Raw genomic sequence first — 25,299 nt, 5'->3', positions numbered from 1 at the left:
CATGCCAGGGAGGAATGGTCACAGTGTATTTCAAACTCCGTAAATTCAAGATATGCCCTGAACTTGTCCACTGCCCAGACTACTGCCAGGCATTCCCACTCCTGGACAGTATAATGGCTCTCGGCTGCTGTAAGGACTCTGCTAATGAAGGAAACAGGCTGCAGACCATCAGGGCCAGCCTGCAGCAGCACAGCTGCAATGCCAATGCCACTTGCATCTGTCTCCACCACAAAGGGTCGATTTAGATCTGGGAGGCTTATAACAGCATCCTGAGCTAAGGCCTGCTTCAGTGCAGTGAAAGCCTGTTCTTGGCACTCCTCCCACTGCCATGGCTCGTTCTTCTTCAAAAGGTTGGTCAGTGAATGTGCTGTCAGTGAAAAGTGAGGGATGAAGCTTCTATAGTAGCCGGCAAGTCCCAGGAAGGCTTGCAGCTGCTTAACTGTACTGGGTCTAGGGTAATCCAGCACTGCACGCACCTTGTCCTCATCTGGTCTGCACTGCCCAGGGGAGATGATGTGACCTAAAAACTTGAGGGACTGACGGCAGACCTGTACTTTATCTGGATTAATCGTAAGGCCAGCACCCTCAATGCGTTGTAGCACTTCCCTTACATGTTCAACATGTTTCTCCAGTGTCTCTGAGTATACAAGGACATCATCTAAAACTGCCATAGCAAAGTGGTGATTGATTCCCTGCAGCACCCGGTCCATTAGGGTTTGAAAAGTTGCTGGACCACCTGCCACCCCGAAGGGCATCCTCGTAAATTCAAATGTACCTTGATGGCAAATGAAGGCCGTTTTAGCTATGTCAGCCTTGCAAACAGGAATTTGGAAAAACCCTTGGGAGAGATCAAAGCTGGAAAACCACATTGCTCGGCCCAACTGTACTAGCAGCCAGTCAGTTCGAGGCATTGGGTAGGCAGATACTCGGGTGCGTGCATTTAAGGGGGGACGCGGGGATCAACTCCGGAAAAACGACCCAAAAATCACTTTTTAGAAAGTTGCAGATTTCGAATCTTTGACCCCTTTTCTATAAGTTTTCCAAGTATTTCCGCTGAAAACGACTGCTAAGTACCATAAATAAATATATACATAAGGCAATACAGCGAAAATTTCGTGAAAATCGGTGGAAAAGTCGCGGTTTTCGAGCGTCCCTAGCTCCGGAACGGCAGTACGCGGCGCGGCCATGCTGGTACCGTTGAAAAGCGCGCCTCTTCGCCTTTTGACTCCTCTCTTTCATTTCCTGATAGAGAGAAGGGCAAGCATAAAAAAGCAAAAAGTCTGAAGGTCGCGGAGCTGCTTGTCGCGGCCGCCGATTGGCTTGCTCCGTCACGTGCGTTCTATGAGCCGCCCCATTAGCCGGGTCTGGAAGCGAGCTGCTGCGGCGTCTGCTTCTCCCGTTTCATCGCGCGCTGGCTGCTGCTCCTTTGTTTACGTGTTGGATATTCGAGGTGCGCCGCCGCTTCATCGCTTTAATCGGATTTGAGTTTTCTATTTCATTTTGTGGTTTCAAGCATGACTTGGCGGGCGTGGACGACGAAATACGCGACCAAGCGCCGCTTCGGCAGCCGCAAGCGCAAGCCGCCGAACATCAGATGGATTAGTCCTAGCAGAGTTGCGTCCGCGCGCAAGCTTAGACTGCCGACGCATTGCCGGGCAATTCGCAGGCTGTTGCAGCCTTGAGTTCCAGTGGTGATGATACCGAACTAATAACCGACTTTTCCGATGCTTCCGGGCCTGCAAGGCCCTGTAAATGCTCCGCGACGTACCCCGATTGTGCCACCGCCGTCACCGAGATGAACGACGAAAGTGCGGTCCAAGCGCGTGCGTCTGCGGCCGTGAAGACGAACCGTGCATCGCATCAGCAACGGTCGCACCATGCAGTCGCATCTTGAGTCACAATTCATCTTGTCAGAAGTGTTGAATATGACCGCCGCCACTGTCCGCGCGTCACTTCGTTCTGTGCCGGCAACCGAACGGAAGATAGGGTTTGCGGCTGGAGGATCATGCTCGGTGGCGACGGACTCAAGCGAGTCGAGCAGCTGAGAAAAATGCCTTGTGCAAGAAGAGGGCACAAAAAGCACATGAAAGCAAGCATAAAAGATCCAAGAAGCCAAGAGAGCAGCCTGACTCCTGTACCTACAAGGCCGGTGGTTTCTAGTCGAATAAACATGGCCCAAAACTTCAAACACCTTTTTCTCAAAACTTTTTTCTACGACCAAGGTCAACTTGCAAAGCCAATATCTCAGCCACCGTTATGAATATTTTTACACCGTTTGTTTTGTTACACTCATTGTGCACCACTGCACACAGTGACATGTTTTGTTTTCAAAATAGTTGCTTCAATAATTTGTTATATTTTGTTTTCACAGTCTCAATTTTCATGCAACTGAAGTAGCTGCAAAAGAATGAAAATATAAAAAAAATCCGTTAGGCTAAAAAAATTACAGGAATGTCACTGTGTGGAGGATACATATAGGAGTGCTATCAAAGTTTGTTTGAACTCCTAGCACCAATATACAGGTGTGCAGGCATTTTGCAAAAATGAAAGCAGAACAATTTTGTAAACAAAAAAGTACTTCAGATATTGCAGCCATATTTTCACCATATTTTCACAGTTTTGTTTATGTGATATTATTAACATCTGTGCAAAATTTAATCAAAATCGGATGGTAAATAAAAAAGTTAGCTTTGATCCCCATATCCCCCCTTAACGGACGGTAGTCCACAGCGAGCCGGTAGCCTCCAGACTTCTTTGCAACGAGCACTGGGGCGCTAGTCCATGGGCTGGTGCTTCGTCTTATAAGGCCCTGTTGTAGGAGGTCATCCACACAGCCCTCAATGATCTTCTGCTTCTTCGCATTCACTGGACGTAGCTTGCATCTCACGGGCGCACTGTCCCCCGTGTCAATGAGGTGCTGAGCCAGGGTGGTACATCCCGCAACTGTAGTAAACAGATGGCTAAAGTCATCGATAACTTTACTCATGCTTGGGTGTAGTTCCCTGGTGCCAGCCTGATGCATGTTCTCTATGCCTGGAACTACAAGCACTTCTTCAAAGAGGCTGTGCAAGTGGTACGACTCTCCATCTTCTATTGCAAGTGCTGTCGCTGGGTCCTTTTCACGCTTAGCAAATGGCACCATGCACTGTGGATCGGTTCCAATCGTCCACCCACCCAGCGATACATGTAAAGAGATGCCTGTTGCTGTTAAAAAATCTCTGCCCAGCACAATGTCCCGACACAAGTCTGGCACACACAGGAAGCGTTGATTGCGGCTGCTTGTGGCCCACTTTATTTTGCACTTGAGGGAAGTCGTCGACTGAGACCAACCTGTTGCCAGGCGGAGTGCTTGTTCCTGTGTCTTGGGTTTGGCGCCCGCCTCGACCGCTACCCTTGCCGCCGGCAATCCAAGCAAGCTCACACTCGAGCCTGTGTCCAGTAGGGCCTGGAACGTCGTCCTCCCGATCTGCACTTCCAGGAGAGGCTCCTTGTTGCCGGCCAAGGCCGCTACTTGCAGCGCAGTCTCGTAGGTGCTTGCCGGTGTAGCACCTACCGTCCCCCGTTTCCCGTGCACTGAGAGCGGATATGTCCGATCCCGTTGCATTGGTAGCAGCGGGGTGGGCCGCCACGCCGACCTGTAGGGCACTCGCGGGCCATGTGACCGACGCCTCCGCAGCGATGGCAGTTGAATTCTCTTTGGTCACGCGGCTGGTACCTTTGGTGCTGTGACGGCGTTGAGAGATGTGGCGTCCTTGTGGCGAATGCGGCCAATCCGTGCAATTGGTCTCGGTGGTAGGAGGGCTGTATCGCCGCGGGGTGCAACGGCCAGGGGGATGCCGCCGGCGGATACTGGAACGGCGCGGCAGCCGCTGTGATCAACCCTCCGGGTTGTGTTCCCGGCACGCCGGCCACGTTTATAGTCGATTGGAAGGCCAAGTCTCTCGCGATTTGGTCAGTCGGGGGTGGTGGTGGCTTGTACTGCATGCGCCTCCAGAAACGCTCCATGAGACCGTCAGCGGCCTTCGCCAACTCCGCGAGACTGCTGAACTGTCTTCCCTCCACCAGATCCTGGAGTTGCGGGTGCATCTGCCGCAGCACGCGGTCAACCTTTTCCGACTCGGGCACTTCGCCGCCAATCCGGTCGTAGTAGGCCGCGATGGTATAAATAAATTCCTTTAAATTTTCTTGGGGATGTTGCGTCCTGTGCTCCAGCTCTTGTTTCAAGCGGCGCTTCGCGTCAATGGAGGAGAATTCCGCAATAAATGCCGCAGTGAACTCCTCCCATGACGCAAACGAGTTCACGAATCGCCACCACAACTTCGCGCTACCTTCCAGCGCAGCAGGCACAATGTGCGTAAGCCTCTTGTCAGCTGCGACACCGCTGACCAAACAAAACGTTTCAAGCCGGTCCAAAAATTCCTCGGGGGACTGATGGTCGTTGAACCCCTTAAACCTTGGAGGCTGACCTGGCTGACCTCCTGTGGAGCGCGGAGCGCAGTCGCTCACCGGTTGAACCGCCACCGCCGTTGTCGTAGAACCCATAGGCACTGCCTCGGCCGCCATCAGTCTTTGTCTGACAGCTGCCGCGATTTGCTCGCGTTCCATGGTAGATCCGCTCGTCTGCCCCAGCAGATGCTGTACCAATTGTTCGGGAACGTCCACTGTCTCCATGTCCACGTAGATCCCGGACGAGCCCCCACTTGTCACGATCGACGACACGCCACACGTGGTCCCGAACTACCGCTTTATTTCCCGAACGCCAACCTTCCGCACCACACAACCACACTCCGAGTTCTCCCTTTTGCCACTCTCTCCCCGCACGCTCGCACGCTCGCGCCGCTGTCCTCTCCGCACTCACGCCACCTGTTCGTCGCTCAGTCAACTACAGTTGATCCCGCGCCTGGCCTCCGAGAACCGCGGCTCCTCGTCGTGGGTCTTGGGCTGGCTTGCCGCGGGTCTTGCACGTCACAGTGTATATATATGACTGTATGTGGCAATAAACCTGGGATTGTTTGGTTGCTAGCAGTTCGTGTACTTGGGCGACACCCGCCGCTACAACAAAAACATTTTTGAAAAATAATATTTTTGGGTTGTATGTCTCATAAACTACCTGTTCTCTCATTATCAGCACCAAATTCAACTGCAAAGTAAAAAAAAAAAATGCTACTTTTGAGGCCACCGCGGCCCACAAAATGCGTACAAATGCAGAAATGAAGTCAAACTTTGCGCGCGTGTCATTCCCAGCCCATGTGGCCTGCTCGTGCCATCTTGGTGTCGTTTTGACCGTGAATTCTTTGTCTCTGTTTTGCCGCCTTGCAAAATGGCAACGTCGGCACGGTTGAGGCGCTATTGGCGTTTTCCCGCGATGCGATGCGGAGAGCTGATTGGCCGAAGCAGCGTTCAAATCCCGCGGGCTAAAGCGCGGCTGCCATTGGCTGCTGTGCGGGCGGTGGCGGCTGCTCCCTCTGATGCCGCGCTTGCATTGTTGTTGCCCCTTGCTCCGTCCGCCTCAACAGACACCTGCTTGCAAGCTGCTCGCCTTGCACTATCTTTTAGATGATTTTCTCAACTTTTTTTTTTCGCAAGTTTTTTGCTGCACGCGATGACGGCAACGAAGCTGAAGACAGTGCAGGTGTACGGTGCACGGAAGTGCGATATGCGACTTGTATGAGCATCGAACTTCCGATATTCCACAGCGAGTGCCGACTGCGTAGATGCTTTCAGCGCCGGAACTGTACTATCGGCTATCGCCAGTCGAAAATCCGACACATTGAGTGTGTCTTGTTAGGACTGGCCTGCAGAGGTGCCGACATGCAAGGTTTTCTCAGCCAGCTGCAGCTGCGCGCTGAAGCTGAAGACAGTGCAGGTGTACGGTGCACGGAAGTGCGATATGCGACTTGTATGAGCATTGAACTTCCGATATTCCACAGTGAGTGCCGACTGCGTAGACGCTTTCAGCGTCGGAACTGTACTATCGGCTGTCGCCAGTCGAAAATCCGACACATTGAGTGTGTCTTGTTAGGAATGGCCTGCAGAGGTGCCGACATGCAAGGTTTTCTCAGCCAGCTGCAGCTGCGCACACGGCGAGCTTCCTCAAAGAAACCATGGAAGCCCTCACCACCCGCCGCAGTGACTCGTTTCGCAGGGACGACGATGTGCCCTATCAACACCTCCTCGGCGCCGCTATGACTAAACGCGGTCAATGGACAAAGTATTGTTACTGGAATCGCCAGCGCCTTTGCGGTTCGACTGCAGCAGGGGGAATTCCTGGAAGGAGATGCTTCGCGGTGCCTTTTCACGGGCCTTTGAAGACGCCAGACAATGAACAGCCGCGGCGGTCACTGTGCGAGTTCCACTTGGGGATTAGGAGGCGTCTGCTCGGGGCAAGACACACGTCAGCGAGAACCCCCTCACCTCGGCATGGTCAGTGAAACCCGTGCAGAATGTGTGTGTGTAAACCCCCCCCCCCACTCAACCGCGGGTCCGCTATGATGACTTTCAACGCTCCGTTTGTAGCAGGTTGAACGGCCGTTTTTCCCTCACCTAGGGTTCTAGGGAGGACAAAGTGTTTATAAGCAGCTGTTGTGCGGCTGCTGAGTGTGCTTTCTCTCGCAGTCAGCTGGACTGATGAACTGCAACGTCCTTATGTAGATACTGTAAATAAATCCCATATTCCTCATTCTCAATGAGAAGCAGTCCTTCCCTTCAACAATGTCCTCAGCGTGGATAAGTTGGACGACGGCATGGGCCAGCTACCATCCATTTTATGTCCGACTCCAAACTTTACAGTCTGGCGCCGCAAGAGCTAATTAGAAGCTCCGCAGGAGCTTTCTAATAAAAAAAAACGCGCGTTCAACTTTAAGGCCCGTTTCCTCGGAAAAGATTTTTTTGCTAGTAGTGGTGCTGAGGAAGGTGATATCTCAAGAACCGCTCTTCAGATTTCTGTGCCCTTCTTTTAATTCTCTTCCTGAATGACTTTGCCAGGGGGTAACAGGCTTCTTTTTAAAGCTAGTGCAGTTAACTTATAATAAGCAATTAATTCTTGATGAATGTGGTCATTACTGGCTACATCAAATTCAAAGTTGTGTTAACATTTTTGGGAGGGAAAATTAAAGAAAAGGGCTCTGCAGCCCCCTGGGATATCTATCAAGGGATCATCACAGTGAATTTCAGCTTGCTACAATGTCCTGACATTTCTCCAGGCTCTTCCTCGGGCATATACATGAGCTATCTAGTTAGACCTCAATAACTCTGGAACTAATAAACACATCTTTGTGAAACTTTGCAGTTCCTCATAGTTCGGTGGTGTGATCGTACCCTGAAGGTTTACTCCGGATATCTTAAAAAATAAAGAAGTTTGTTCTTCAGAATAGCCGCCCCCCTAAAGAAACATACCACTTTCGTCTGCATTAAGTATGTCCTTGTTCTCGTGCCTGGCAAGAAGCTTTGGCAGCTAATTTGCTTTCCATTCGGAGAGGGTGTCCACACTAATGTTATTGCGTTCACCGCAGACTTCCATGTATGTTACACCATGTCTCGCCTTGAAACAGTCCAACCTTCTGTCATTGAAAGTGACACCGTCGTGTCCGAGAACCACGGTTAGCTGTACCGCTTACTTCCTCGAAAGTAGTCCGTTCACTGGAATATCGCAAGATCGGGCATTGGCACAGCCACATCAAAAGTGTGGACTCAACATCCGGGTATGTTGCCTCGCAGAGCCTGAAACATTTAGGATTAATTTCCCCCACACTTGCTTGGGAGCGATACCTTTGTTGTTCACAAGTGAACTCATGATCTGCTTCAATAGTCCATCATTTTAGCAGTGTCCGCCTGCTTTTCAATGCCATGAAACTACATACACAATCTTCGTCTTGTCACTCAGTGAAATTGCTTTCATTTTTTTTAGATGCCATTATCACAGCACTTGCGGCCTTGCACAAATGACTAACATGGGAACACAACAAAATGGCGTTAACAAGCAATAACACACCCCAAGTAATGATCAACGTGCCCTCAGACTGGCTCAGCTAGAGGCTGGGCTTGGCCAGGAGTCACCTGTGTTGCCAGTCACAAAACTTGCCATGGCTTAAAGGGCCCTCACCAGGTCTGGCCATTTTGAGCTGACGAGCGCAGCGCATACAATGGGCGCCAACAATCGTGTATGCAAAGAATTACATCATTCCGCGCCGCAGAAAGATCGGAAATTTCAATCCTAACACCATTCCCTTCTCGCATCCCTGCGCCCTACGTACTCGGGTCCGCAGTATGATGTCGCTCGTGGTGACACATGACTTTGAGAATTATTCAAGGCACCACCTGTTATTTGTGTGATCTGTTGCTTGAATTGACAAATTGAAGTTTAGAGTAATAATAAAACACACAAATGGAATGTCTGCGTGTTATTTATTTTACTTCGCACACAAGCAAGAAATGTACAGTCGCCGACTGATTTTCCGGACTCCAAAAATTCAGATATGCTCGATTATTCGGTCTTCTTCGCGGCACCGCCATTCTCCCCATAGACCATAACGTATAACAACTGCCAAAAGTTCGGACACCTTGCAACCTCTCGTCTGATTTTTCGGACACTCCTTGAGCCAACTTGATCGAGAGCACCATGCACCGACTCTGACCGGTGCATGATTCGACTTGCTGAACGCCATTTTTGTTTTGAACGGAGCCTACTTGCTGCCCCACGAAGTGGCGCTACTGCAAATCCCCGCTCATCATCATCGTTTCTGCCTGGTTCGATAGAGAGGCTCTACAGCAGTTCCGGTTTCAGCTTAGTAAGCCATGACAAGACAATACAGCAGCTGATTTGTTTCTTTGTGCACGACGCTGCAAGTAGGCCACGTTTTTTGTTTGTGCGGCTGGTGTCGGCATGGTGGTGTTTGCTTTGTGTGCTCTGTCGAGGTTCCGGTGACCCAACGCGGCATACGGAAACATCGCGTCAAGTGTCTAACGGTGCCGACAGTGCCCGTGCAGACTGCACTGGGGAATGCTGGAAAGCGGGTGCCGGGAGGCCCAAGATTTGTCGCCTTCCGATGTGCTCCCTACTGAGGCGGAAAATGTTCTGCCGAGACCTGCGCAGTGGTTGCATTGCGATTCCGGACACCGTCTCATTTGACAGTTTCACAGGTGCTGACACTGCTGTACTGACATGCGCAGAACTCGATGACAGCGAGATCATTCGTCAGGTTTCTGCTGGATCACCGGACGATGACTGAGTCGGAAGATGACGCACCATGTGCTGCGCTGCCGTCGCATGCGGAGCGTGTACAAGCAGTGACTGTGCTTTCAGCCACCTATAGTGACCGTACGACCCTCTCCGACATTCAGCCTTATCTGATTGCGCGTAACCGGAACAGCGTGCAACGGCCCATTCACGATTTCGTCAAGCCTAGTGCTGAGCCCGAGTGAGTGCGTGGAAATAAAGGATTTCATTTTTTTTTTTCTTAATCTGCTTTTTCGGACCTGTTTATTCGGACATTTCCGCAGTCCCCGTGAAGTCCGAATAAACGGTCGGCAACTATACTTCAGCTTTGTATGCTTGTTCCCACGGTCGTGCAGTCACGTGCGCAAGTACCGAAGCTATGCCATCTTCTACCGTGTTACAGCACATGATCATGCTCTGCGGGTGACCCGCTTGTTTTGCCTCAGTATTTGTGTAGCACTGAATTATACTGCTAGTCATGTGTCCTTGTGCACAGCGCGCAAAATCGTGCGCTGCACGAAACCAGACAACCCCAACAGCTTGTGCGCAGTGCCACAAGAAAGGGGAAAAAAAGCGAGGAGGAAAAATGTTTTTTTAATGATTTGCATCAAATTTTGGCTGCCAGACCAGATGCAAGAGTTATGTATTATAGTTAGAGGCACTTTTCTGCGGACATATTTGGAGATAGCAAAAGAAGGGTTCACAATCTGCGAATCGAACTTCCAAAAAAGAGTTTTTTTCTCTCCTTGCGAATACCGTATTTACACGATTGTAAGTCAACCCCTTTTTTTAAATTTGAAAGTCTGAAGTTGGGGGGTCGACTTACAATCGAAACCAAAACATGGCGCCGCCAATAAAAACGATACCAACGGGAGCTACAATGTAGTTACAATTTTATGTTTGCTCTATAGCCCTACCCGTATCTTTTCGCTATCCCGCGTGTTTGTTCGCTTTTCGGAAGGGTTTTTCAACATTTTTGAGAGTTTTACAGTGCATGCAACAATGATGGGGGAGGGGGTGTCGATAGTTGATGGAAGCGCCGCTGTTCCCATTTGCGGCGGCACCCTCAGAACGGCGGCGCTTGCGGGGAGCATCGGCAGTTCATGGAAGAGCAGACAGCGCTTGCGGGTTTCTCTTTTCTGTTTAAAGGCTAGACGCGTTCCACTTGACTGCCGGCTACGTGCTACTTCTATGCTTCCCCAGTAGTCATGAGTGCTCCAGGCCCACTAATCGTTCGGGACTCGTTCACAGCAGCGTTCAAGAGGGCTGCCATCCTTTACGCCATAGAAAGAAATCACTGCGCAGCGGGCCGCAATTTCGATGTTTCTAAACAGGTGCTGCGAGAGTGGCGACTGCAGCGAAGCGAAATTTTCACCTGTGACGGCAAGTGAGAAATTTCCCACGTGCCGAAGTCTGGATGCTTTCCGGAGCTGTAGGCTAAGCTCGCGGCATACGTCGCTGAAATGCGTGATCAGTCCCTGCCAGTGAAGTGCGACATGGTCAGGAAACAAGCCCGGACCTTCGCCTTAATTTTAAGGTTCTGCTCCGCCGTGAGTACAATGAGTGGCTGGCAGCAGAAGACTGCAAAATTACGCCAACCGGACTTGTCAAAAGAGCCTCCCTGACGGCTGTGTGTGGTTAGGTGCATTTGGCGTGAGCTGCTGTTCTGCAAGATGTTTGCCAAATTTGAAATTTCGCTGGACCACGATGCGCTGTGGGACCGCAGCAACGATGACGATGGCAGCACTAGTGAAGACGAGTAGTCCAGTGACCATGTCAGCTACTAATAAATTTTCGTTATCGAATGCGCCCTCGGGTATGCCCTCTTTTTTTTTTTTTTCGGTCACGCGATATGGGGGGGGGTCGACTTACATTCGAGTCGACTTAAAATCGTGTAAATATGGTAGATCACCGCATCCCCATTAACACTTTCGTGTCGACGGTAAAAAAAACGTAGTTTTTGGGTAGTCTAGGAAAGGATTTTTTTACTGTTACAGCAAATGCTTGATATTAGAATGTATGGTATAAATTTGTAGAAGAATGTGCTTTCTAATGGTATAATTTGCAAGCAACCATTTATTAACAATTATTTGAAAAAATTATTAAATAGAAAAATTTTTAGCGGAACCGAGAGAACTCCATAAAAACATTGATGCTGCTTTGCACTAAGACAACATAAAAAAATCTAAAATCTAAATCGAAAAAAAAGGCTATTACAACATTCCCACAGATATGAGCTTTTTGTCCCAAAAAGGTTTTTTTATACAAGGGAAAATGTAAGCCCTAGGGGCCATTCAGCAGTTCGTGAGAGCCACGCTGCCACTTTTACGAACCGCCGCGCGCCAATGCAGTACACAATGCCAAGGTGTACTCCGTCTTCTCGCGCATAATTTCACTTTTTGTGCCTCCACCGACAAATGCTCGTGTCCAAACGAAATTGACATTCTGAAGATAAGAAGTGCGACCTTTAGAACACACCGGATATCTCTAGATCTGAGCTCGGCAGCAAAGAAATGGTTTGGAATAGTAAACGAAACTTGCTGGCGGATAGCTGTGGACATCTTTTGAGTCTGTGCTGCTACTACCATCAAAAAATTATGAAGCAGACTCATTGAAACCTGGCAAAATTTGTCATCTCCAAAGGGCAGCTGTGCACGACATCGGCACCTCGACATCGGCATCGCCTCGAGATCACGAAGCAAGAATCTAGATTTGCGAAGATGTTTGGTTCTCAGTAACTATGCCAGTAGTTTTTATTCAGTGTGCGTTTATTCAGCTGCCTTACCATGGCTCTGCCTGCAGAGCATGAACACTAAAACCAACTGCGCCCTTTGATGTGCAATCACATGTAGGGCCGACAGTTTTGGCTTCAATCTCATTCAATATGCTCCCTCCAAACATTTTCCTTCCTCTAGGTGCATGCCCGACTAAAAGGCGCTTTAAAATATCCCTCCCCTTCCCCCACGGTGGAAAAAAGAAACAAACGCAAAACTAGAAAAACGGTCTCCTTTAGGTGCTGGATAGCGCTAGCTGTCCGAAAGTGCTCCAAGTGCGGCCAAATTTGAAGTTGAAATCACCGACAGCGGGTTATCGATGGGCATAGGCGCGAACAGAAAAGTGTTAAAAAAAGATAACACACAAAAGTAGGGGGTCAGTTTGGGTTCGAGAATGTGGTTCAGCTGTAACCACCAGATACATAACACCACGTCGCGGCCACAGACTTGCAGTGGACAAACTAAAGCCCCTTAAACTTTGTCAAATAGCACCACGCTTTGAAAAATGTCACCTCCTTCTCATGCGCTCTGCCCAAGGCTGACGCCGCGTCATTATTGGCTTAATGGCATCACATGCGCCCTCGCGCCGGCTTCATTTCTTTTACAGTCACACTTCGGCACCATTTTTGCTTGAGAAGCATCTACGGAGTGGCGTGGAGCACATGTTGGCACCATTGCTCTTCTCTGCTGTTTTGATTTGCAAACGCCTTGAAGCAAGTTTTGTGGCAAGTGGGGCGTCGCTCCACGGCATTTTCTATGACCATAATCTGCTGCGCCTTTGGATGCCAGAATAGATTTCGCAAAAGCAAGAAGCTCTTCTCGATATCGTTCAGTAAGTGCGACGGGTTAAGAAGAAAGATATGGCTTCTACGAATTGGGAGGGAGAACTTCCAACCAACACCTTTCGAGTTGCAAGACTCATAGTATAGTATGCATGTGTCAGGTTTGCGTAATTTGTTGCGGGCCGTAACATAGTAGATATTGCACAGTTCATTGAGCATGTTGTCATTTGTCTGCACGCTTTAACACGATTTCTACACAACGCATACTTTGCTTATGTAAGCACTGAGTGGTGTACGGGTGGCACCAATGAAAAGCGTACGTGTTCTCCCGAAACTAAGTTACGCAATGCATTCGTCGCCGAGAGACAGCATCATAGGTCACCGAGACATACGTGCTAATTTGTGTGAGCTTTAAATTGTGCAAAGGTTCAGACGCAGTGGTGGACTACTCGCAAAGAAAACGTGCAGTCACCCGCTCGTTCCCGGGCTGGCTTAGTCGTCGTTCGTGCTCAATCGCTTAGTCGTTTGCTTGCTCATTGGTTCCACTATTAGTTCCTATGGCCACTATGTCTCTGAGACGCACTTGCTGTTACTTGTGACTGCATAAGCAAATCTGTAATGCCTCTACGCTGAAAATAAACTGTGAACTTGCAACAAAATGCTGTTTCATATCATTTTGACCTCTATAAAACATCATTTCACTTACTGCAATTTCGAACGCGTCATAGCGCGGCAATTCTTTGCACAGTCATGACTTCACTATATAAAGTCATATCTCGGAAATTTTACTTCCGAGCGAGCGCAACCGTCCTCAATGCATGCACTTTAGTGCAATTCAGTTCATGACAAGCACGTCACTTAGTGAACGAATGAGCTAACGCTTGATGAAATGCTATTCGTGATAAGTCACTAACCTAAAAAAATTACTCAAGCCCACTATGCTCTTGTTTGAGACTGAGTGAAGTGCTGTTATTGCATTCCCAGTTCGCGAACGAATGCTAAAGAACTGAATTTATGTATTACGTACGCAGAGTCTAGACACGATGATCGGCCCTGTTATTTCTGTCGACGTTGAGGCACGAGGAAAACAATAGCACCAGCGCCCACCTCTGAGCCTTTGTGCGTGCTTAGAAGATCGGCAAACATGCATGCTGGCGGCACTGTAGCTTGTAATAATACTCTTTCGAACCTTCAGATCAGTGATCGTTCATGCCCTCTGTCAGCCTTTGTACGTCATAGCTGATATGCACCATGAATTCACATGCTAAGGACGAGGCGGATGATTTAGGCTACTGAGGGCAGCTGGAGGTCAGGATGTTGGCATTCAATCGTAAACGTGTTATTTACAACCATTTGCAATAATTTCTTTCGACATGCACTTGACAAATGTTGTGTACCGAATTGTAACCCACACTATACATTCAGAGTCATCACGGTACAGCGTTAGCGCTCATTCAGATACTTTTCAAACAATTTTTTATCAAAGCAGGAAAAAAAAAAGCTCAATTTGTATAACCGTCAGTATCGAAATTCTATGTTGCAGACGAAGTTATTCAGAGCTAGAAAGCCAACGCGAATGCTTAACGTGCACTGCCTTGCTATGCGTGCATTCACCTTGCGAAAGGTCATCTGCTATGCTTGAGCGGTGTAGGCGGTGCCACTCTCGAAAAGGGAGTGCGAGAAAGAGGAGAAACAAGGTAGAGTGAAAGTGGAAGAGGAGAATGTCGCTACTTTGCAAAGTTTATAGGGCTTTAGGACAAACTTGTCTGTACCATTTTGTTTTCTCGGAGCATCTCATTCCAAGCAATTGTGTTTGAAAGAATTACACTCATCTAGTCCTAGCCTCCATAACGTGAAAAAGCCTGTGTTTGGCACCCAGCAAGCGACGCCACTTCAGTGCAAACTTTAAAAGAAAGGTCGTTTTGCAAGCAGAGAAAGCACCAGTTCGGTGTAGACGAAAAGAATGTGCACTTATGGCAAAAACAAATGAGATCAACAGTGCTGCAAAGTGCATGGCGTTCACTGGACTAAAGAAAGGTTGACACCATGAGATGGAAAAAGACATAGCAGACTTCAACAGGACACAAACAGAAGCATGTGGCCTAACGACAGAGGTAATACAGGCAATAGCAAGGTAGGTCACGAATATTCGAGGAGTCACACGAACATAGTTCAAGGCCGGCAAGGCTGGGCCACTTGATTCATGAAGTGGTTCAGAATCAGCCTCTAACGACTGACTGCCGGTATGCCAGAATATCCAGAGCAACTTCAATGAGAAGCTTATCACATTTTAGCGCTCCGTACACGACGTATTCTTCGGACAGGCTTAATAATTCGGACACCTTTGCCGCCCCACCACATACCCCTTAGAGAGAATATATAGGGACGTCTGAAATTTCAGACACTGAAACCCTATGTTACAATGTGAATTTTCCAACTTTTTCTTGCGGCGACCAGAAATCCGAAACAGCATTCATTGAAGGTACCACCCCAGCGATTTCTTATTATCTCATGGCCTCAAATCAGCACTCCCATACACCAATTCACTGGCAGGTGTAGAAGTCGTTTTGAGATTACATAAGGCCTAGCTACGGCGAGGTTTGCTGTCAAGCTTTCTGCTGTTCTGTGTTTTCATTTAAAAGATTCGTTTCTGTCGGCACTGGCACCGACTATGCCTTCGTCATCCTTATTCATGGCGTCGAGGCGCGGAAAGCACAACAAGGGTCTAAAAAGCACTGTGTCAAGCCGATTACCAAAAGTGAACCCAACTGTAATACAGCGGTGTTACGCAGTGAAGCACACCACAAGTCCAAAGGGGCATCTTTCACAGGGCATAAAATGTATTTGTTTAATATAAACGCGCACACCTGCTGCCTCCTGTCACAGTACAAACACAGAGAAGTCTAATAAGTGTACTGACAGCCACTGCCAGTGTACTGGCAGAGGCTGCCTCAACTGCCAGATAACTGTAATCTAGCCAGACAAAGCAATGACCAACCAGTTCGGCGAAGGGCACCCTTTGCTCAAGTGGCTCTGCCCACACTGGAGGCTCAGGTGGACCGCAATCTGCAGGGCGCCTGAAACACAGGGATCGCCATTCTTTGTAAGGAACTCTGCATTCACAACAGCACAAATGACAAGGCAAACAGAAAAGAACATAGAAATGACCCAAGAGAAAAATTAAAAAGGGGGTTAACCGAGAGGCCCGATTTGTATTAATTATATCATGAAAAGCCAACAAAGACACAAAGGAAAACATTGGGGAAATTACTCGTACTAACTAAATGAATTAAAGAAATGACAAATTACTGGCAATGAAAGTGGATGACAAAACAACTTTCCACAGGTGGGGAACGATCCCATGCCTTCGCATAAAACATGCGATACTCTAACCAATTGAGCTACTGCGGCGCAGTTTCCCCAACCACTTTCTTGGGTATTTATGTGTTACTAATAGAACTAACCTTGGGAGTGTTAGCCAGCGCCACCACTCACAAACCTTGGCAGCGGATGTGGAACATCCTTTCTGCTGCAGGTGTCACGAGTACTAGAGTCCTTCAGTGCTTTTCTGGTCACGAAACTCCGCCGTAACCCGTGGGAGAGCTTGCTATGTTGCCACAGCTACCACACGGCGGCGCTGGGAGCACGGTGGGGGCTGGACAAAAGCTGCGCGTTGCGTCAGTTGGTTCTTTATTCTATGGCTGGGTGCCCAAGTAGTCCGGCAGCATCGGCAGTCAGTTTTCCTTATTTCAAGACATAATTTATCTGTACCGTGTTGTCGCTTCGGCTAAAGAGGTACGAGCGAAAAGGTATTTTGTTTCCCTAGTGACGCAGATCAGCGGGTGAAGTCGAAACATGCAATTCCGCAACAGGAAGCTGGCGGCTTTACCTTCGACTCTCAACACGTCATAGTGTGCAAAAAAGATTTTGACACCATGGATGTTTTTCGAAACAATAAGTTCATTGCGAAAGGTGACGCTCTGTCCTTGTCTGGCACCGTTCCTTGGCTGTTCAAAGGGCTACAGGTGTACTAGGCACCATGGCAGAAATTGTGCATTTTTTTCTCAGATGCCGTCTGCACTTCTTCACAAAAGAAAAGAACAAACTTGCAGAGGCAAGTAAGCATGCAGCATGCTCAGCCGGTGGGGGCAAGAAAGTGATCAGCTGAATTGCTTCCTTAACGTTTCAGCCATGCAAGCAAGCAGCAGTTTCTTTTTCACTGCTTTTTCTCAATGCAATAGATAATCGTAAAAAAATGCATTTGTCTCTTTTCATTTGCTATTATGTCAACCATGTTAATTTTTCTATTTTTAAACTACTTCATTAGAACTACTTCGTAGCTGCCGTTTTTTGAGATGCTTTCCATTATATGTATTTTGCATTCCTGCCTTGTTTACCGTAATTTCTTTTTGTTTTTTTCGCAACCGGTGTCATATTGACAAACATATGTAATGGAATGTGCCATTATACTGAAGCTTGTGATGCAATGGGCATTAATGTCTCCTCAGCTTGACACTTATAGGGATATCTGCCCTATGTTATGTGGTTCACATTCGGAATAAATCGGCAGTGTAGCAGTGTCATGATCCTGAACACGTGTGCTTATTTTTGTTTAGACATGAAACACAGCTTCGTTTCTGTTAATCAAGACTCCAGAGTGCAGTCTTCATTATGCAATCTCACGCCATGCGAGCGTAGTCCATCCAAGCAACACACACTGTCATTATGAAGCATGCCAGATTGGAGTGGAGGTGATAGCGGGACTCGTCCCAGAAGGCAAGATATTTGTGAAAGCACAACCAACGCGAGAATTGGAGCTGCATGGGTGGCCTTGCGTAGCTGTGCAAGGTGAAGTGAGACGTGCTCTCGCTCATGCAATGCCTACACAACATGAACTTGTCAAGGTTACATGTTGAAAATGAACAGACAGTGGTAGAAACTCGGAGTTAAGGCTAGGTTAGAGATCAGCGCATATTCACGCGACACACAGACGGAAGCTTCGTCGTTCCCGCTTTGAAATGTTGCCGACGGTCTTTGCGATAGGTTGCAGCAGAGTGAAGTTAGCTTTTAGAAACTGTAAACATGGGAAATCTAGTAGCTTTTCTGTTTTGTAATCCGACAGCAGCAAACTCGCAAGGTGTAAACGGTCTCATTACAAATAGCTAGCGAGAGCGGCGCTGCTTCAAGTCTCGCTGCGAGGCTTAAATGTGCGAGTACTTGGCGAGTTTCTTGGGCCTTGCCTAGAGTCACAAGCCCAAGCAAACGACCTATTTTAAATAAATAATCTCATGCTCCTCTGCCTGAGATAAGGAACTGCGCTGCAATGACGCACACATTCAATATTGCTGTCGGCACGACTGCCTCCATCATAGTCTTGTTATCATGCAAAGGTAAGCGAAAGTAACTTGTCATGCGCACATGCAATAAACGTATTGTATGTAAATATGAGTAGCAGTAGAATGTTAGTTCTTTGATGAAAGATAAACAATTGCTTCGAACCAGTACAGGAGTTTCAGCCGAGTGCGGTGCATGCAGACACGGAATACCCCTACACTAACGGCAGCAACCCTAGCGGCAGTTTCTGCCCCTGTATAAAACTGCGGGCAGAGTTTCGTGACCAGAAAAGCATTCAAGGACTCTGCGAGTGCTGAGTGCTAACCCTCGTTATGTAAGAACGAGAAGAAAGGGGTTAACCAAGGGGCCCGATTTTTATTGATCATATCATGAGAAGTCAACAAAGACACCAAGAAAAACAGATGAAATTACTTGTACTTACTAACTGATATAAAGAAATGATAAATTAATGGCAACGAAAGTGTATGAAACACAGAAAGATCATTTACGCGTGATGCCTGTGACAGAAAGTATGTTCCACACCCGCCACCATGGTTTGTGAGTGGTGGTGCTGGCTAACACTCCCAAGGTTAGTTCTAGTAGAAACACAAATACCCAAGAAAGTGGAAGGGGAAACTGCACCACAGTTGCTGAATTGGCTAGAGCATCACACGCGTAATGCGAAGACGCGGGATCAAGTTGTGTGGCAAGTTGTTTTTTCATCCACTTTCATTGCCGTTAGTTTATCATTTCTTTATTTCAATTAGTAAGTAGACGTAATTTCCCCTGTGTTTTTCTTGGCGTCTTTGTTGGCTTCTCATGATATGACCAAGAGAAAAATAGCAGCTTAGATTATCCTCCAATGTATGGGGCACAGCCAATTATAGTGAAATCCTGCTACAGTGTAACCTCATTAAACCTTAGTTGGCCGGAGCTTGGAAAAAGCATGTATTAAACGGTAGTACTGCTAAACCGAAATAGTGTGAGATCAGCCAACTACCTGTCAAAAACGGAACTCGGAGAGAGTGCGATGAAAGGGCAAAAAACATGCAGTATTTATTCATTTTGCACCACAAAAGTTTGTTATATTCATTTGATGCCACGGCAGCCTAGGAGCAATGAGCTTAAGGAACTCCCTTAAGCTCGGCAAACATTCGCATGAGGCCGACGTAAGGCGGGCCTGAATCGCTCGTGCTGTCGCTTTCTGTGTTGTCCTCATCACTGTCGTTAGGCGACCCTTCACCAACAGAAGCAACAATGATGAAAAGACTAACTTCAAAATGTTGAACCTCGTAGCCGACATCTTTTCGCAGTCCCAGCAGCACTGCCAAGCCTCTTCTCCTTCGCATTCCAAATGCCACTACGGTAGCGCCGATTTTGTGCCACATTCGGCAGCACAAACAATTTCCAATTTTTATTTTACGCTGAGCACCCGGTTTTTGTCCAAGCCTTGGCATGATGCAAGTCCTAGCTTGCACAACGCCACAGCTCAGGCCGCCACTAGCCATCCACAATGCTATCAGGCTCGGCACCAAAATGATGTTGATGTTAGTGCGGCTTCACCCTTCCAAGAGCCTTCTGTGTCCGTGCTTGGAGGCCGTTCTGATTTCTGAGGCTCATTCTGCCTGGCCGACCTACCGCCGTGATTGCGCTAGGAAAAGTGCAAACACTAAGTGTTAACAAATACGTACGCAATAAAGCTGGTACGGTTTATGCGAATACAAAACATGTTATCTTCAATGCCCGCTGAGTTGGGGACTTCACTTTACTATGTTTAAAGCGAAACTGCTGTTTAAGCGGGTACAGTTTAACGAGGTTTTACTTAATTCAAAATTGCTTAATTCAAATTGATGGATAATTCGAACTGGCATGTTGTGCCCGGAGGGGTCACGTGTATTTAAGTATAAAAAGATCCCGTAAATTTGAACTGTGATAACCACAGAATGGTTATTTTGAAGAAAATTTCTTGCACTTGTAGACCCTTTTGGCCAAACCAAAGGCAAATATACCCTGTTTGACGTATCACTAGACACCACAATCATGCATACCATAGAAATTTAGCACTTCAGCCTTGCAGTACATTAGTGCATTCGCCACCGTGCATTCAGCCTCTTTCTACAAAACCTTGGCAGCCAAAGAGTTGACCTAGCCTAGCGAGAAAAAAAGTTTAGTTTCTGTTTTGATATGTTGTCAATGTCTCCTCAATACCAGAAGTAGCAACGCCTAGTTGACAGTGACAGCAGACTGCGCCCAACCAACAGTACAAGCCGAGTTGCAAATTGTAAATTGTAGTGCCAGTTCTGCGTACCCTTCCTTCCATTCTTATCTTATGTCTTAAATTGTGGCAGCCTCAGCTGACTTCCTTCACTGCTTTAATGAATTTTTGTTGGCTGCAATCATAAGTAGCACCACCCTGAACGTCTCTCTCGTGAAGACGACTGTGGCTCACAGCTAAAGCCCCTGTAACATGGCAACTTATACAAAGTAAAAACTCGTCGATTCAAATTTCACAGGTTCACTCACTAAATACGAATTAAACAAAATTTGAACTAAGAAAAGTGATAAACAGAAGGCTATATTTGATGAAAGAAGTGGGAACACCTCTGTAAGCATCACCTTTATTTATGAAAATATTCATGAGCATTTTTTTTTTTTTTTCTCTCTTAATCTGATCACTGTAAGCTTATGTTCAAGAGCTTGAGTGTATCGAAAAGCATCTTCCACATCCTCTTCAAAATTAAACAACAGCTGTGCACGATTCGATTCAGTCCTCCCATCACCTGTGATAACGAAGGCCGTGTTGACGCTTCCTCATCCGCGTCATCTTCCCCTGCGTCGTCATTGCCGACTACTTGAACGATGTCATAGGCTGTGGTGGCAGCGCTTAGCATGGCACAGCTGTTGGCAAATAGGTAGCCTGAAGTCGATGTCACCCAACACTTCCAGTAAAGAGTTTAGATATTGTATATGCTCGCACAATGTACTCACTCGCGTATTTAACACAGCCCCCCCTTTGTCAATCAAGAAGGGTATTTTTTTCTTTTTTTCACATAATGATCGCACCCTGGACTTGCTGCCATGAAGTAGGAGACACGGTACGATTCGGCATCTGATATGGCGTCCAGCTGGTGCAATTGTGTCCGATGCCTTGTTTGAGGCTGAATTACACCTTGCCTCCTAGTTTTATTGCGATAGCAATTGTATGAATGCTCCAGATACATTTTTGCCGTCTTCACCACCATGCACCGCATGATGTAGGTGCAAGTGAAAGCGTGCAAGGGAAGCAGGCGATCGCGGCTCAATCTCGTGCGCCGTCTTTGCTCGCACAAAAGGTGCCGAGGGGGAGGGGAGGGAAGGACGGCGGCGTCGCACTCTGGCAGCAACTGCGTTTGCACAACAGAGCCCAAGGGCTGCCGACAATCGCAGCTCAATCTCTTGTGTACAACAGAGGAAAGCAGGAAGAAAATACGTCTTCCGTCGCGCCTTATACGACTTATTCTGGCAACCAGCAACTTCGCATTGCATGGCTGCGGCGCGCCCTATCTTCAAAGCGATCTGCATTGGGGGCTGAGTTGATGGCGGCTCATACCTTTGTGTTTGCTGCATTCTTGCCGCTCAGTTTGCGTTGAAGCGAATGATTGAAAGTTTATACGGCCAATAAAACTACAACCCTTACTTTGTGTAGCTGTCTAAACATTTGGTATCGCAATCGATGGTTCGCATTTCGGGCGAAACTGACTTTTTTAGAGGTGGCCGCGCAAAAGAAAAATCGTTCAAAATTTTTGCCTCGTATAATGAACGCACCCCCCAAGTTTGTTTTACTTATTTTATTAATGCAATAAGGTTCACTTTTAACAGACAGCACTACAACCGACTATCAGCTACAGTGGACGAAATTAACAGCAATTTTTTTCAAAATCAGGCGTATAAAACGTACTTTCGCACGGGCTGACAACTGACCTGCGAGGGTCAGCCAACAATCGCAGTATGACGCGTGCAGTAGAGGAAGGCAGGGCAGAAACAAGCTGCCTTCAAGGCGAGAGAGAGGGGCTTCTACTCTGGCGGCTGCTGCTTACGGCGAGGCCTCCGTATCTTGAAAGCCATCTTTAGACATTTTGTTTGCATTGAAGCGAGAGACAGTGCACAGGTCAATTTGCTCGCTGCTGATGCCGCACTTATCTTGCTTAATTTGCTATCGCAATTGATGCTTCGCCCCTCACGTGAAATTGCGACTTTTTTGTTTGTTTTTTTACTTTGGAAGTTCATCACTCACTCTTTGCAACAGATTTAATAGATACTGTGATGAAAGTTTCGGAAGTGAGCCGTTTCAGATAGTACGGACTTCGGATAAAACGGATGTTTTTCGTCGAATTGTCAGGGTTGTTGTAATGAGTCGACTGTACTGTCCTAGGTCACGTGCACCTTGCACCTTTTCTTGTTCACATGAGATCTAGCGGACGGAAAATGTATACAATCAAAGTCTGCAGCAGGAAACGGTGGCAGATTTCGGTTATCGCCTACTAAAAGCGGGCGCTACGGTTCCGACGGCACCATGCACTGTGAGACAAATAGGCGAAGGTGCTTATTGCAATAGGATTGGTGGTGATAGCTGTGAATGCCATGTGCGACGACCCCGGAGATTTGGTGGTACTGAAACTAGCAACTGGGTGCATGCCGGCGTTTTCATGCGAGACGGGCAGCCGAGTATTGCGGTGAAGCTGCCATGGCAGGGACTTATATACAGTCGCCGACCAATTTTACGGACTCCTAAAATTCGGACATGCTCGATTATTCGGTCTGCTTCGCGGCACCGCCATTCTCCCCATAGACCATAATGTATAACAACTGCCGAAAGTTCGGACAACTTGCGACCTCTCATCTGATTTTTCGGACACTCCTTGAGCCAACTCGATCGAGAGCACCATGCATCGGCTCTGACCGGTGCGTGGTTCGACTAGCTGAGCGCCATTTTTGTTGTCGCCTTCTAATGTGCTCCCTACTGACGCCAAAAATATTCTGCGGGGACCTGCGCAGCACTTGCATTGCGATTCCGGACACCGTCTCATTTGACACTTTCACAGGTGCTGACACTGCTGTACTGACATGCACAGAACTCGATGACGGCAAGATCACTTGTCAGGTTTCTGCTGCACTGCCGGACGATGACTCCGAGTCGGAAGATGAAGCACCATGTGCTACACTGCCGTCGCATGCGGAGCGTGTACAAGCAGCGACTGTGCTTTCAGCGGCTTATAGTGACCGTACAACCCCCTCTGAGATTCAGGCTTATCTGATTGCGCATAAACCGAACAGCGTGCAACGGCGCGGCGCATTCACGATTTTTTCAAGCCTACTGCCGAGCCCGAATAAGTGTGTGAAAATAAAAGATTTCTTTCTTTTTTTTTTCTTTTTTTTTTTCTTAATCTGCTTTTTCGGACACCTGTTTATTCGGACATTTCCGCAGTCCCCGTGAAGCCCGAATAAACGGTCGGCAACTGTATACTGTTATCGATTGCACACGCCTCACTCGCAGTTTACTATCTGCGAGTGCAATACGATCGCAGTTTGGAGACATACTGGATGTTGGTGCTGAAAAATCATGTGTTCCGGCAACGTATGAACCGGTAAAAAATTAGCAAAACTCTATGGGTCACTTTTTGAGTACGTAACGGGAACGCATCTATGAAGTTTGATTATCCAGGCTTATTAGCAGTTACACCACAGGTGCCACAGAGCAGGTGTAAAACTGGCAACAGATATCTCATGCACCGGATGACGGTTTTTAAAGTTTTTCGATTCAATCTGCGCAAGACACGTTGTGAACATCATTTTCATGAATGCAATTTCAGAGGCTTACGTGTTTGCAGAAATTTTAATTGGGTCCACGATTTGCCCTCTAAGGTTCCCTATATAGAAAACTTTACATTTTCGGCTTGCCTACTGGGGCAGCAAAATCCTGATTTTGTGTGGTGTGGCCCTGCAGGAAATAGCGTAGCTCGAGTGCAAATCTGAGCGATGATTGCAGTTGTCATTAGGTATTTGTGACCACGAAGTTTCACGAAAGCAAGCAGGTCGTTTGTCGGCGTGTCACACTATCATCCCGGTAAGCGGACGTGCTGCACGTACAAAATAGATTTAGAACATCGCACGCACGACACTTGCCCATTAATCGACTCAGATGCAGCAGTAAGGCACAAAATCGAGTGCTAAAATGCATAACAAAACTGATGAGCTACACGCTGAGCAGGCTGAGCAGCATTCGTTCAGCATGGCTTTTCTTCACGACTGCCCCCGTGAAGTGAGCACCAGTTCAAATCATTTTTAGCTGGTCTACATATATGCAAACGCGCAGCACTTTTCAGAAACATTCGTAATATGTTTTATAACACAAAATGGTCTTCATTTTTCTTGAGGCCATGTTACGATGCACCACAACACGCACCCACACTCCAAGGATGCCGATGATGAAACGGATTGCTTAAGCTTGAATTCTAGAGCTAAATGCTAGTCAACGCACGACTATAGCTGTGTGGTTACCACTGAACATGCACATTCTGCTAAATTTGCCAGCTTCATTCGAAATTGGTTTTTTCCACAGATTGGCGCAGCTCGATGGTTTTGCATTAGACGGTGCAAGTGGCACAGACCTTCCATGCCTTCATAACCACTGAGGTGCCAATTTCCGATTTAAAGCAACTGGGGCGAAAATTCCCTGCTATTTTCCCAGATTCTTCAAGAACACACAAATTTCCTGAAAACTGCAGGTTTTTCCTGGTTCGCCCTGATGGTGGACACCCTGGCTATGATTGCAAGAGACATGCGACTGCTCGGTCTAACAAGGACGCCAAGGACAATATAGGGGACATTACTTGTACTTACCAATTGAATTAAAGAAGTGATAAATTAATGGCAATGAAAGTGGATAAAAAAAACTTGCTGCAGGTGAAGAACGATCCCACGTCTTCGCATTACATGTGCGATGCTCTTACGAACTGAGCTGCTGCGGCGCAGGTTTCTTATCCCCTTTCTCAGGTATTTATGTGTTACTACTAGGACGACCCTTGGGAGTGTTAGCGAGCACACCACTCACAAACCTTGGCGGCGGATGTGGAACATCCTTTCTGCTGCAGGTGTCACGAGTACGTTATCTTTTCGGGTGAAGGCAACTGGTTCCCTACCTGCAGCAAGTTATTTG

The 25,299-nt window shown here is 47.6% G+C and overlaps 1 protein-coding gene across 11 annotated transcripts in view; it reads right to left on the bottom strand.

The window, feature by feature from the left end:
- The window catches only part of LOC135915696 (uncharacterized), a 293,473-nt gene that overhangs the window by 191,463 nt on the left and 76,711 nt on the right, over positions 1-25,299 (bottom strand). For all 11 annotated transcript variants that reach the window (XR_011509490.1, XM_070528622.1, XM_070528621.1 and 8 more), the window contains one exon: positions 15,769-15,847. Coding sequence is in view for 10 of the 11 variants with exons in the window: in XM_070528622.1 (XP_070384723.1) it covers positions 15,769-15,847 (79 nt within the window). In the remaining variant the exon portion in view is untranslated. The remainder of the gene's footprint in view (positions 1-15,768; positions 15,848-25,299) is intronic.

The sequence above is a fragment of the Dermacentor albipictus genome, unplaced genomic scaffold (genome assembly GCF_038994185.2).
Source record: "Dermacentor albipictus isolate Rhodes 1998 colony unplaced genomic scaffold, USDA_Dalb.pri_finalv2 scaffold_13, whole genome shotgun sequence".
NCBI lineage: Eukaryota > Metazoa > Arthropoda > Arachnida > Ixodida > Ixodidae > Dermacentor > Dermacentor albipictus.
Note: the sequence above shows the minus strand (reverse complement) of the source record. Positions and strands in the feature narration are given on the sequence as shown.